The sequence below is a fragment of the Microcaecilia unicolor genome, chromosome 3 (assembly GCF_901765095.1).
Source record: "Microcaecilia unicolor chromosome 3, aMicUni1.1, whole genome shotgun sequence".
NCBI lineage: Eukaryota > Metazoa > Chordata > Amphibia > Gymnophiona > Siphonopidae > Microcaecilia > Microcaecilia unicolor.
Window position 1 is genome coordinate 372,080,087 of NC_044033.1, and position 12,606 is coordinate 372,092,692.

Genomic DNA, 12,606 nt, shown 5'->3' on the forward strand with positions numbered 1-12,606 from the left:
TATACGCAGATTCACAAAATGTTCTCTGGGTAACGGTTTGGTCATGATGTCAGCTGTCATCTCACTGGTGTGACAATAGTCTAGACTGATGACCCCTTCTTTCGCCAACTCTCGCACGTTGTGGTATTTCGTTGCGATGTGCTTGGTGCGTGACTGAACCTTGTCATTCTGTGACAGTCGGATGCAGCTCTGATTATCTTCCATTATCTGGATTGGTCTCTTTTCAGCTATTCCGAAATCCAGCAAAAGTTTTTCAATCCACATCAGTTCTCTGCACGCTTCCGATACGGCCACATATTCAGCTTCTGTAGAAGACAAGCTCACAATACTTTGTTTATGACTGGCCCATGAAATTTGTACATTTCCATACATAAACACATATCCACTTGTGGATTTATAATCAGAATGATCCCCTGCCCAATCTGAATCACAGTAACATATTAGTTTTGGATTACTATTGGCTGAAATCTTTAATTTACAATCAATGGTACCCTTTAAATACCTTACCATCCTTTTAACTGCAGTCCAATCTGATTTGGTAGGTGAGCTGACCCTTCTGCTCAAAATTCCTACTGCATTTGCTATATCAGCCCTGTATGTGGTAGCTAGATATAAAAGCTTACCTATGGCTGATCTATATTGGATGTTATCTGGTAAAGGTTCTCTTACTGTTTCATCCTTCAGAAAATCAGTGATCATGGGAGTGCTTACAACTTGGGCATCTTGCATACCTAAACTTTCAATAAGCTCATTTATTTTCTGCTTCTGGCTTAGAAGATAAGAACCATCATTTTGTTTCTCAATTTCTATACCAAGATAGTATGACACATTACCAAGTTCTTTTATCTCAACATTGAGGTTTAAACACTTTACAATGTCCTTGTACTCTTGCTCATTTTTGCTTGCAATGAGCAGATCATCAACAAAAGCTAAAATGTATGCATATTGTCCATTTCTGCACCTAGTGTACAAGCATTTATCTGCTTCACCTTGCTTAAATCCTAAATTTGTCAATATTTCATGCAATTTATCATTCCAACATTTTGCACTTTGCTTTAATCCATAAAGACCTTTGTTTAATTTACACACTAGCTGTCTTTGTTTTGTATTTATGAAACCTGTTGGCTGTTCCATGTACAAGTCTTCAGTTATTTCTCCATGAAGAAACGCTGTTTTCACATCAATGTGGTTGACTTGCATGCCTTTTGAGACTGCAATGCTCAGAAGTGTTCTGATTGTCGTGTGTTTCACTACAGGTGCAAACACTTCATCAAAATCTTCTCCATATTTTTGAAGATATCCCTTTGCCACTAATCTGGCTTTATACCTTTCCACTTTTCCTTGTGCATTCCTTTTTAACTTGAATACCCATTTGCATCCTATAGCTTTCTTGCCAGGAGGTAATTTTGTAAGAATCCAAGTATTATTTTTATCCAATGCATCAATTTCTTCTTGTGCAGCTTTATGCCATTCAGCAGCTTCTTCTGCTGGCATTTTCTCAATCTCATCCCATGTTAAGGGCTCTTGAGCTTCTGCTGACTTTGTTAGGTAAGACAGTCTTGGGGGTGGAACACCTTTGTTTTCCCTGGATGAGCGTCTGACAACAGGTTGGTCTGACCTTTCCGCATCCTCTAAATCTGAGAGTCCTTCTCCAATTGATTCCCCTTCTCCAACTGTACTGTCTTCTTCAATGATCCTTTCTGTGTCTGCTTCCTCTGCCTGTTCCTCGTTAGATACAGGTGAGTTGCTTTCAGACATCTGCCTTGGTATGGCATTTATATACACTGGCATGTCTATTATGGTTCTAGTTTCATATTCTGGATGATAAGGCTCATCTGGGATAATCCAGCCTTTATCAACCCTTTTGTTTTCATCAAAATATGTAACATGTCTTATGCCAACAATGCCAGTTTTCAAATTCAAAATTCTATATCCTTTGTGTCCTGGAGCATAGCCAACTAAAATGCCCCTTTCTGTTGTGGAATCCAGCTTATGCCTTCTTTGCTTTGGTACATGAGCATATGCTGTACTTCCAAATGTTCTTATGTGTGACAGGTTTGGCTTCCTACCATGCCATGTCTCATGTGGTGTGCGCTCAGCGCCTTTAGTTGGCATTCTGTTTTGTAGGTACACTGCTGTGAGAATGGCTTCCCCCCATAGTCTTTTAGGGAGATTGCTATCTGACAGCATACATCTGGTCATTTCCACAAGTGACCTAAATTTTCTCTCTGCAACAGAATTTTGCTCTGGTGTATAAGCTACTGTTGTGATATGTTGAATGCCTTCTTGTTCTAGAAATGTGCGCATGCTTTGTGAAGTGAACTCACCACCATTGTCGGTCTGAAGAACCTTTGGTTTTCTTTCAAATTTATTGCTCACCATGGCTACGTATTTCTTCAGCATGTCTGTGACTTGACTTTTTTCTTTCAGCAAATAGGCCACACAATATCTAGAGAAATCATCCAAGAATATTAGCACAAATCTGTTATTTCCCAATGATGGGATATTAAACGGTCCACATAAGTCACTGTGTATTAAGTCCAGCACTTTATTACTCCTATTTCCTGTGTATGCAGGAAATGAGGGTCTCACACCTTTTTGAGTAACACAGTCTATGCATTTCTCCATTTTACCAGCATTCTTCCTTACTTGCGCCATATGTGAGGCTTCACCTGAAATGCTCAGTTTATAAACATCATTATGCATAAAAGCTTCAGCATACACTTCATCATTTTTAGAGATTGTGCACTTACTGTTTTCAAAATGAATCACAAATCCCTTCTTATCTAATGTAGATACACTAAGCATATTACAAACTGCTTGGGGAATATACAAGACATCACTTACAGGAATTTCTTTAACTTCATTAGACACTTTGCATTTTAAGAATCCAATACCTTTTGCTTGGATCTTAGCAGTCCCTGCGTTTGCAGTTTTAAGAATACCTTCCTCTGGACACATTTCCTGAAAGAAATCCTTACAATTGGTTAAATGGCATGTGCTCCCCGAATCCAAAATCCAAGTACTTTCATTTGAATTATTATTTACCATAGTCAAAGATTTTTCTGCCATTAGAAAGCCCTTGTGTTTATCTTTGTCCTTCATACATTTCCTGGTTTGAAAATTCTTTAGTTCCATTGGCTTAGGTGAGCTAGAGGGAGTGTTTTGTGTTTCCTTACACCATTTAGATACATGTCCCTCCTTTCCACATGAGTAGCAAATCAGCTTGCCCTTGGGTGGAGTTTTCCCATAGCTCCACCTTCCTCTGTTCTTTGCCAAGAAATTTGTTTCATTTCTCTCTGACTTGCTTTGAGAACACATCTCCTCAGAATCATTTATTATGCATTCCTGCCTTAGTTTTGATGTTGCCTGTTCAAAAGATTGCCCTTCAATGGCCTCATTTACAGACCTAAAAACATCAAACTTCTTTGATAGTGAGGTAAAAAAAAATGCTCTTTTCAATGCATCACACATGGGAATTCCAGAAAGTTCTAGCTTTTGAAATGAAGACATAAGATGCATAATGTGATCATTACATTTACTTTTATCCCTTAATTTGGTTTCATTCAACTCTGCCAGCCAAATTGGTTGCTGCTTTGCATATGTAGTTGCATACATAGTTCTCAGTTTATATAAAATGTCCTTTGGTGTATCTTTTCCCTCCACTAATATGGCTTGTTTCTCTGAGAGAGCTTCCAAAAGCATGCACTTCACATAATAGTTTGCATTGTCCCATTCAGCCATATTTTCAGCTGTTCTGTCTTGATCTAAGCATATATTTAATCTTTTTGCTCGAAGGAGACATATGAATCTTAATTCCCACTGCCGATAATTAAACTCAGTTAATTTAGGCACCTTGAGAGAATAGAAAAATGGTGAATTTCTTCCCTCAGCCATTTTCTTAGCCTTCTGTCTGCTGTGTGGGGGGAGAGAGAGACAGACTGAATCTTTCCTTTAAAACTTAAGAGAAAAATGTGGCCTTTTTTTTTTTTCTGCCTGGTAATATTTCTCTTCTTTTTCAATTCCTGGACCCTGGGCCCATAACCCTTTTGTTGGATTATTTGTAGTAAATAATTAGCAGATTTTAGTACACACAGCTTCAGCTTTAGAAATGTTAATTTCTTTCTTCATCTCTCTCTCATTCACCCCAGAATAATTCACTGCTGAGTCACTTTAAAGTTGAAGTAACAAAACATCTGTTTACTCACAGTTTGCAGTTAGATTATAATCAGACAGGCTTATATATACATATTACTATACATTTGTATTATCAGCTCCTTCCATGTGCTTAGATGGTAATGGATGCTCACACCACCATAGATCCTCTCAGGTTAGGAGAGATCATGAGCTCCATGTGCTCCATGTGCTGCATCTGCTGTGTCTGAACCCCCACAGGAAGTTGCATAGCTGTGTGACCTCTCTAAGTAATTCACATCAGAGGTCACAGAGTAATCACAGAGAAATAATAGCTGACAGGCAATGCATGTAAAATACAATTACATTCCAACATATAGCAGCTTTATTGATGGACATGATTCTGATAGATTTTGTACCCTAGCATATTCAACACAGTGGTCTTCATTGCCTGTTAATTCACTACCTATTACGGATATTCACCCACTTTTAATAGGTTCTAAAAGGGTTTGGGGGGCTAGAAAAGGAATTTTGGTGCATAACATTTTCCCACCAAAGCAGCTGATGGCACAACTCCATTAATTTTCAAGGTTTCTTCCACATAATAATTTAAAGACAGGCTTACCACCCTTGTCCAGATGGGTGTCTGTTTTTATTAAAGCTTATGTACTTGAAAATTATACAAATCTCTAACTCTGCTAGTTTTTCTGAACAAATTTGAAGCCATTGTTTGCTTCATCAAGATTCAGCAGGGTTGAACCGCAGCCTTTCTTTCTTCTCACTGTTGGAGTTCAATTCAAGTATGTTTTCTTTATTAACTGAGGTCTTCATTACACATAAAAAAAATACTTTGAAAAATTTATATTTAAAAATAACCATCAAAAAAGCACAGCCTTTTCTCTAATGGATCCCAATTCAAGTGATTTGTAAAAATGAAGTACTCAACAAAAAAGACCAACCCAGTCGGTCATACAAATTATCAGACAAATCAGGCTTTTCTTTACAGTCTCGCCACAGAATTTCCCTCACTTACTGTATCTGGCTTGCTTGGGTTAAAGCTTTACTGAATCCAGGTTTTGTGCTCTACTCATAATTCAGAGCTATCAGGATAGCACAATAACTTTATTTTAGCCTATTTGGATGGAAATATCAAAGATCTACCTGGAAAAGGCTTCCTCAAGATCCTCTTCCTCATCCTCCTCCTCCTCCTGAAATGGGAAAAAGAAGAGTTACACATTAAGGAAGCCTTTTTTATAAAAAGGATTTTTCATACATAAGTGCTATTTTATGTGCATAAAACGCCTCTTATAACATTACCCCATGCATAAAAGGACACGTGGTGACAAATGCATACGTCATGTGATCCAAGTGTAGGCATTTTCAGAGGTGAAAATTCAGTAGCGTGACGGAAGTCACAAAGTACAAATAGGTTCCAGAATACTCACCCACATGTGTACTGCAGCCACATACAAATTACACCAGCTCCTGAGCAGGTGTAAATGTATGCAGCCACACTGTTGCCTTGATTTTGGCTGCCTGTGTGACACCTATTTGTCTTTATAAAATAGCCTCAAAATTGGTGTCTACATGGCCTCCCAAGGTAGGTGACATTTTATAAAATTAATAAAATTATAATATAAAATATTACATTGTAATAAATATTATATATTATAATGAAATTAACATCCACATGCTAGATCTGTAAGATTGAATAGAATGCGTCATTCTACAAACAGGGTCTTCCAGTTAGAATATATATTTAACCTGTACTCATTCTCTAACTCATGCTTCTAAAATCTTAATTCATTCTTCTACAAACTGCCTCTAGACAGGTTTAACCTCCAAACTTTTGTCATCTTATATCTCCAGTATCTATCCTACTTCAGCCCATTTTATATTTTCAGCTTATTTCACTATCCCCCTAATTCTATATATTTGCAGATGCTAAGGAACAACTATTAAAAAAAAAAACCTCATTTGCCTGAATACCATCTCACCCTTTGGGGTGATCCCTGAATAATGGAGCACAGGCACTTTGGCAGGCTGCATGGGGAAGCTTGTGTTCACACGGGTGATCTCTTAAGAGGTTTTTCTGAGATCCATTAAGTAAAGCAGGTCAGGTTCAGGGTCATATATTTGATATACCACCTTTCTGTGGTGCAATCAAAGCACTGTGCTCTAGACCACCACTGGATATTGTCCATGTGATAGCTATTCTGTGGATATACAGAGGGCACCAGTTTTCAGAGTTACAAATCTGGTATCTTTCATTAACAGAAATTTCACAATAAGAGAGAGAGAGACAGAGAGAGAACTATAATCCAACCAAGAGGAAAGTAGATCATACCCCAGAGTGAGCTCTGAATGGAGAGCCTGATGTAGAGTCCTGGAGCTCCGTCAGCTGCTCAGAGTCAGTGGAGCACAAAGGATTAATGGAGGGTCTGTCACTGACAAGCAGGGCATTTCTGTGCCTGGAGCCTGAAACACATCGTTCCAAACAAAAAATTAATTTCCCACCACCAGAGAAACCTTCCCATTTATTCTTTCTTCCCTTCACTGGATTTGATAAGCCACAGATGCCACAATTGCATCAATGCAGCTTAAAAACAAAAAGCCCTATATAATCCATTAAATATATATATATATTTTTTTAATTTATTTATTTATATATATCAACCAGTACATTCCTACCAGGCAGCTGAAATGCACACCACCACTTTCTCCTTCTTGTTTGAGAGTTGTATGGATACGTGAATGGACATTAGGCAGGTTTTACGTTTTAAAATCTGTGTATGTGTTTGTATCATTAGACTCCAGGGTATGAATAAAAGAGCCAAAGTATTTTCCTTTGATTCAAACTACTTCTTGGTGAAAAGTATGATTAGTTCATAGTAATATGGTTCCAAACCTTCCCATACCCAGTGAACAGTAATATGAAGGTACAACCTCAAGGTCATTTGCCATAGTTTTAATCTATAAATCTCTCCTCTGGCAGACAAAAAAAGTACACACAACTTCTTTGCTAGACATCAGTATAAGAATTTAGATTATTCTGAAGCAAAAAAACAAAAGCATGATTTATTTTTAAAAAATGACTGAAAATTATTCATGCACTGTATCATTATTTTGTAACTTGTATGTCTATTGCACCATATTAGATGTCGGCATTCAAGCAACAAATCCAAATTCTATTTTCTAGTAATGTCATGTTTTTCTTATTCTGTTCTGACCTGAGAAACAGGTGCTAGCTCCCGAAAACTAATAAAAAAATGTATTGTCAGTCCATTAAAATTATATTACCTAATAGATGGGTAGACATAGATATTGTGTTCTTGTTTCTATTTGTTAACCTTTGATTTGGTGCAGAAAAAGTGATCACTCAAATTAAAAAGAAACATTTATGTATTATATAAGTAATTCATGATAGCCCTGCACTGTACACTGCTTCCCTGGAAAATGTATTTGACAACCTCATGAATGTGAGATGTGGTTATAATACATTAAAGTAATCAACAAAAAAAGTAGACCATGTAGAAGATAACATTTTATTCAGTACTTTAGCTCCTAGGTTTATTCAAACACGCCAAACTTGGCACTAGGCTTGTCTGACTCACTACATGAAAGCCCAGGTTAGAAATAGAGTTTTTAACCAGTTTGGTGATGTTTGGATTTTAGAGCAGCTAGTGTCCATTTGCTCCTGAGGCAGCCATTTTGGCAGCGCATAGCCATGTCAGGTGTGTTTGTATAAACTTGGGAGCTAAAGAAGTGAAAGACTGCATCTAATACACAGTTTGGTCTTTTTGTTGATTACCATATTGGATCTTGCAAACCGTTTGCCTTGTTGCTTCCTTGGATCTATAATATCTTAAGCCATCTGATGATGTCATTCTGTTTTACCTCCTTTATGTTACCCTTCTACAGCCTTCTGGACCTGCCGCTTACTGCTCAATACTAAAATATGGCCCTTATTTTACAAGCATCCACCTGTGTAAATGGCACCATTTACATGTGCAGATCACGTGGAGGGGCATTTTCGAAAGAAAAGTCCAAGTTGCAATTTGGATGTCTGCAAAATGTGCAAATCCGGGGGGAGGGGAAGATGGATGACCATCTTTCGTTTCAAAAATACCGTCAGAGACATTCAAATCCTTAAATTTGGACGTCCCTAGATTTGGACATCCTTGGATTTGGACGTTTCTGACTTTCGGCGATTTTCGAAACCAAAAACATCCATGTCAAAAGGATGGAGGAGCCAGCATTTGTAGTGCACTGGTCCCCCTGACATGCCACGACACCAACCGGGCACCCTAGGGGGCATTGCAGTGGACTTCATAAAATGCTCCCAGAAACATAGCTCCCTTACCTTGTGTGCTGAGCCCCCCAAAACCCACTACTCACAACTCTACACCACTACCATAGCCCTTAGGGATTAAGGAGGGCACCTACATGTGGGTACAGTGGGTTTCGGGTGGGTTTTGGAGGGCTCCCATTTACCACCACAAGTGTAATAGGTGGGGGGGGGGGGGGGTGGGCCTGGGTCCGCCTGCCTGAAGTGCACTGCACCCACTAAAAACTGCTCCAGGGACCTGCATACTGCTGTGATGGAGCTGGGTATGACATCTGAGGCTGGCATAGAAGCTGGAAAAAAAATGTTTTTTTATTTTTGTGTGTGTGTGTGTGTGGGAGGGGGTTGGTGACCACTGGGGGAGTAAGGGGAGGTGATTCCCGATTCCCTCCGGTGGTCATCTGGTCAGTTCGGGGGTATAAGACTAAAGGTTTGCCTAGGGTGCCCACCACCCTTGCACCAGCTCTACTTAGTTACTTAGTACCTTGGAAGGAATCCAAATATTTATTACCATCTCCTTCAGTTTCTGACTCTGTGCTATATAATATATCCTAAAATAGAATTCCACTGCTGAAAAGACTAACAAGGTAGTTAAACCAATGTGCTGATGCTCTCCTGGAGACTCCATCATTGAAGAATTTTCAAAGTTTTAACAATAAATAAATTGCTCAGGTCATTAGCTAGTCTGGGAATGCCCCTGTTTATCCACGGAAATGAACTATGAGAAGTACATCTTTTTGAGATCTGCTGGGTATTTGGAACTAGGAATGGTTGCTTTTGGAGACCAGATACAGGATTCAAGGGACCTTATTTTGACTCAGGGGCAGATGTAGCAAGCCTTCTGGTAAAGCCATAGCTCTACTGCAAAAAGAAAAAAAACAACAACAAAAAAACACAGCATGCTATAATTAAGGAGCATGCAAAATATTGCAGTGTTAAAAGTGCAGCAGTAATCCGCAGCTCATGGATAAATTACACTTTTCCTGTCTGTGTCTGAGTGGTGACTAGCTTAGACACAGACAGGAAGAGTGACATTTTAAACCAAATCAAAACAAAAAAGTCTCTAGTAGATGCATCGGCCCCAGGTAGGCCTTTCTCTCCCTCCCCCCCTCCCAAACCAACCCTAAAATAAACTCTGGTGTCTAGTGACATTATCTCACTCCACCCCTTCCACAGGTACCTCCAATCCCCCCCCCCCCCAATTCAAAACAACCCTGCTCCCTGGTGTCTAGTGGCACCCCTTTCCTTCTCACCCGATTCCAAAAGACAATCCCTGGTGACTAGTGGCACCCGCCACTCCCTCAAAAAATGCCACTCCCTGGTATCTAGTGGCACCCTCTCTTCCCTTCCCCTCCAATTACAAAAAAAAAAAAAGAATCCCTGTGTCTGCTAGCACTGCCCACCCACCCGACCCCTCCCCAGATACCCCACACACCCCTCCTGATCGTAACTTTATGGGAGGTGGGAGTGATGCCCACTCACTCCTGCCTCTGGCACCACCATCTTGAAAAATCCCCTATGTGTAAGACATGCATATAGCAGCACCAGGGGCAGGAGTGAGTGGGCATTGCTCCTGCCTCCTGAAAAGGTATGACCAGGAGGGAGATGTGGGGTAACAGGAGAGGGATTGGGTGGGTGGGGGGGGGGGGTGCCACTAGACACCAGGGGTTTTAAAAAAAAATGTTTAACTCGGGAAAGGCGAGAGGTCTACTAGACTACTAGGGAAAATATTTGAAGGCAGGGAGGGAGAGAGGAGGGTAGGGAGAGAGGAGGGTAGGTCGAGGAAGGGGGAAGGCCACTAAACTGCAAGGGAAATACTTTGAACGATGGGTGGGGTGGGGGGTCGGATCGGGAGGAAAGGAAGAAGACGGGGCCACTATATCACCAGGTGAAGGTTTTTTTGGCTCAGTGAAAAAGGGAGGAGCCGATGCTGTGCAGGGTGGTTGGATTGGGGGCAGAGACTTCTCTCAACCAACCCTTCTACACTACCCTGGACCATGGCAAAAAATTTCCCCCCGATAGACATACAAGCAAAACCTCTTTTTGCTTTGCATGCCACGGATTAGCTTATTGCACTGAAGATACTTACCTTTAGCAGCCATTCTTCGAGGACAGCAGGCCTTATAGTCTCACAAGTGGGCGATACCGACCCAAGTTGCCCAGTCCGAGAATTATGACTAGCATTAGAGCTTTGTGGAGTGCAAGAAACACTCCACTGAGCATGTGCGAGTACCTTCTTACCCGCCACGAGAGCGCGGTCTCTTCAGTTATATACCACAGCAAAAAAAGTAAAAATAAGAAAGGAGACAACTCAAAGGAGAGGTGGGAGGGATTGTGAGAATATAAGGCCTGCTGTCCTCGGAAAATACCTGCTACAGGTAAGTATCTTTGCTTTCTCTGAGGACAAGCAAGCCTATTTATTCTCACAAGTGGGGAATCCCTAATATCCAGGGTCACCGAAAACAACAAACATTGGTGAATTGGGCATCACAACAGCAAAGACATAACTCAGATTAACCTAAAACTATATACAAACTAGAAGAATGGACCGATATTTGGCAACTAAGGTTTAATCCCAAAAAATGCAGGGTCATGCACTTGGGTTGCAAAAATCCGAGGGAACGGTACAGTATAGGGGGTGTAATGCTTCAGTGTGTGAAGGAAGAGCAGGACTTGGGGGTGTCTGACGACCTTAAAGCTTTCAAACAGGTAGAAAAAGTGACGACCAAAGCCAGAAGGATGCTTGGGTGCATAAAGAGAGGCATGACCAGCAGGAAAAAGGAGTCTCTGGTGAGGCCTCATTTGGAGTACTGTGTAAAGTTCTGGAGACCGCACCTAAGGAAAGATATAAACAGGATGGAGTCAGTCCAGAGGGCGGCTACGAAATTAGTAAGCGGTCTTGAATGCAAAAATTATAGGGACAGGCTTATGAACCTCAACACGTATACGCTGGAAGAGAGGAGGGAGAGAGGACACATGATAGAAATGTTTAAATATCTCAAGGGCATTTATGTACAGGAAGAGAGCCTTTTTCAAATGAAGGAGAGCTCTGGAATGAGGAAGTGTATGACAAAGTTAAGAGGGAATAGGCTTAGGAGTAACCTAAGGAAGTATTATTTCACAGAAAGGGTGGTGGAAGAGTGGAATGGCCTCCCGGTGGAGGTGGTGGAGTCAAGGACTGTTCCAGAATTTAAAAAGGCATGGGATAATCATGTGGGATCGCTTAGGAACAGGAAAAATTAGGGTTTACAGAGGATGGGCAGACTGGATGGGTCATATGGCCTTTATCTGCTGTCATGTTTCTATGTTTCTAAACTCAGTGACAGTGCAGCCTGGAACAGAATAAAATGGGCCTTGAGGGGGGAGGGGACGAGTTTGATTCTAGACCCCAAACAGATTCTGCAACACTGTCTGCCTGAATTGACTATCGCATCGGGTATCCTGCTCCAAGCAGTAATGAGATGTGAATGTGTGGACTGAAGACCACATTGCAGCCTTACAAATTTCTTCAATGGAGGCTGTCAAGATATGCCTAGCACCCGCCTGAGGTTACCCTGCGGCCACCTGAAAGGTCTGCTCAGCACTTCCCAGCCTTGCCTGGACTTGGGCTCCAACTGGGTTCCGCTTGCCTCTGGGCTAGGCTCCCACTCTCAGGTTATTCCCCAGTGATTTCTAGGACACTTGGGCTACACTCTAAGGGTCCCATGTGAAGGAGTGGAACGCCGGATACTGCTCGAATACTATGAATACTACTGAGCAACAGGACAACCTCATGTTTTTGTGCCTACTGATGGACTTATACTTATGCACTCTACCTCTGCTTTTGGCTGTTTAGCCACACCTTATCACTGCACTGGACATTTGTGCCTTATCCAGTTTTACTGTTTACTAACGAAAGAAGTTTGCTGTTTACTAATGTAAAGATAGAATGCAGGGCTATTAGACATATAGCTTGTAACAGTAGTTTGCAAGGCCTATACAAGACCAGCTTGCATGTAGCAGCGCCATCTGAATAGACGACCTTGGTGGGTGCTGACACCCCGCCCTGCATTCCTGAGCCGAACGAACCTTATCTCCTGTGCTAGAAAGGAGCATTGTGTGTGTGAAGAATAAGCTGCTAAGTTTCG

At 41.0% G+C, this 12,606-nt stretch overlaps 1 protein-coding gene across 2 annotated transcripts in view; it reads right to left on the minus strand.

Moving 5' to 3' along the window:
* The window catches only part of LOC115465133 (low density lipoprotein receptor adapter protein 1-B-like), a 92,748-nt gene that overhangs the window by 16,672 nt on the left and 63,470 nt on the right, over positions 1 to 12,606 (minus strand). For both annotated transcript variants that reach the window (XM_030195534.1, XM_030195535.1), the window contains exons 7-8: positions 6,482 to 6,612; positions 5,296 to 5,342 (exon numbers count right to left, since the gene is read on the minus strand). In XM_030195534.1, the coding sequence (XP_030051394.1) occupies positions 5,296 to 5,342; positions 6,482 to 6,612 (178 nt within the window). The remainder of the gene's footprint in view (positions 1 to 5,295; positions 5,343 to 6,481; positions 6,613 to 12,606) is intronic.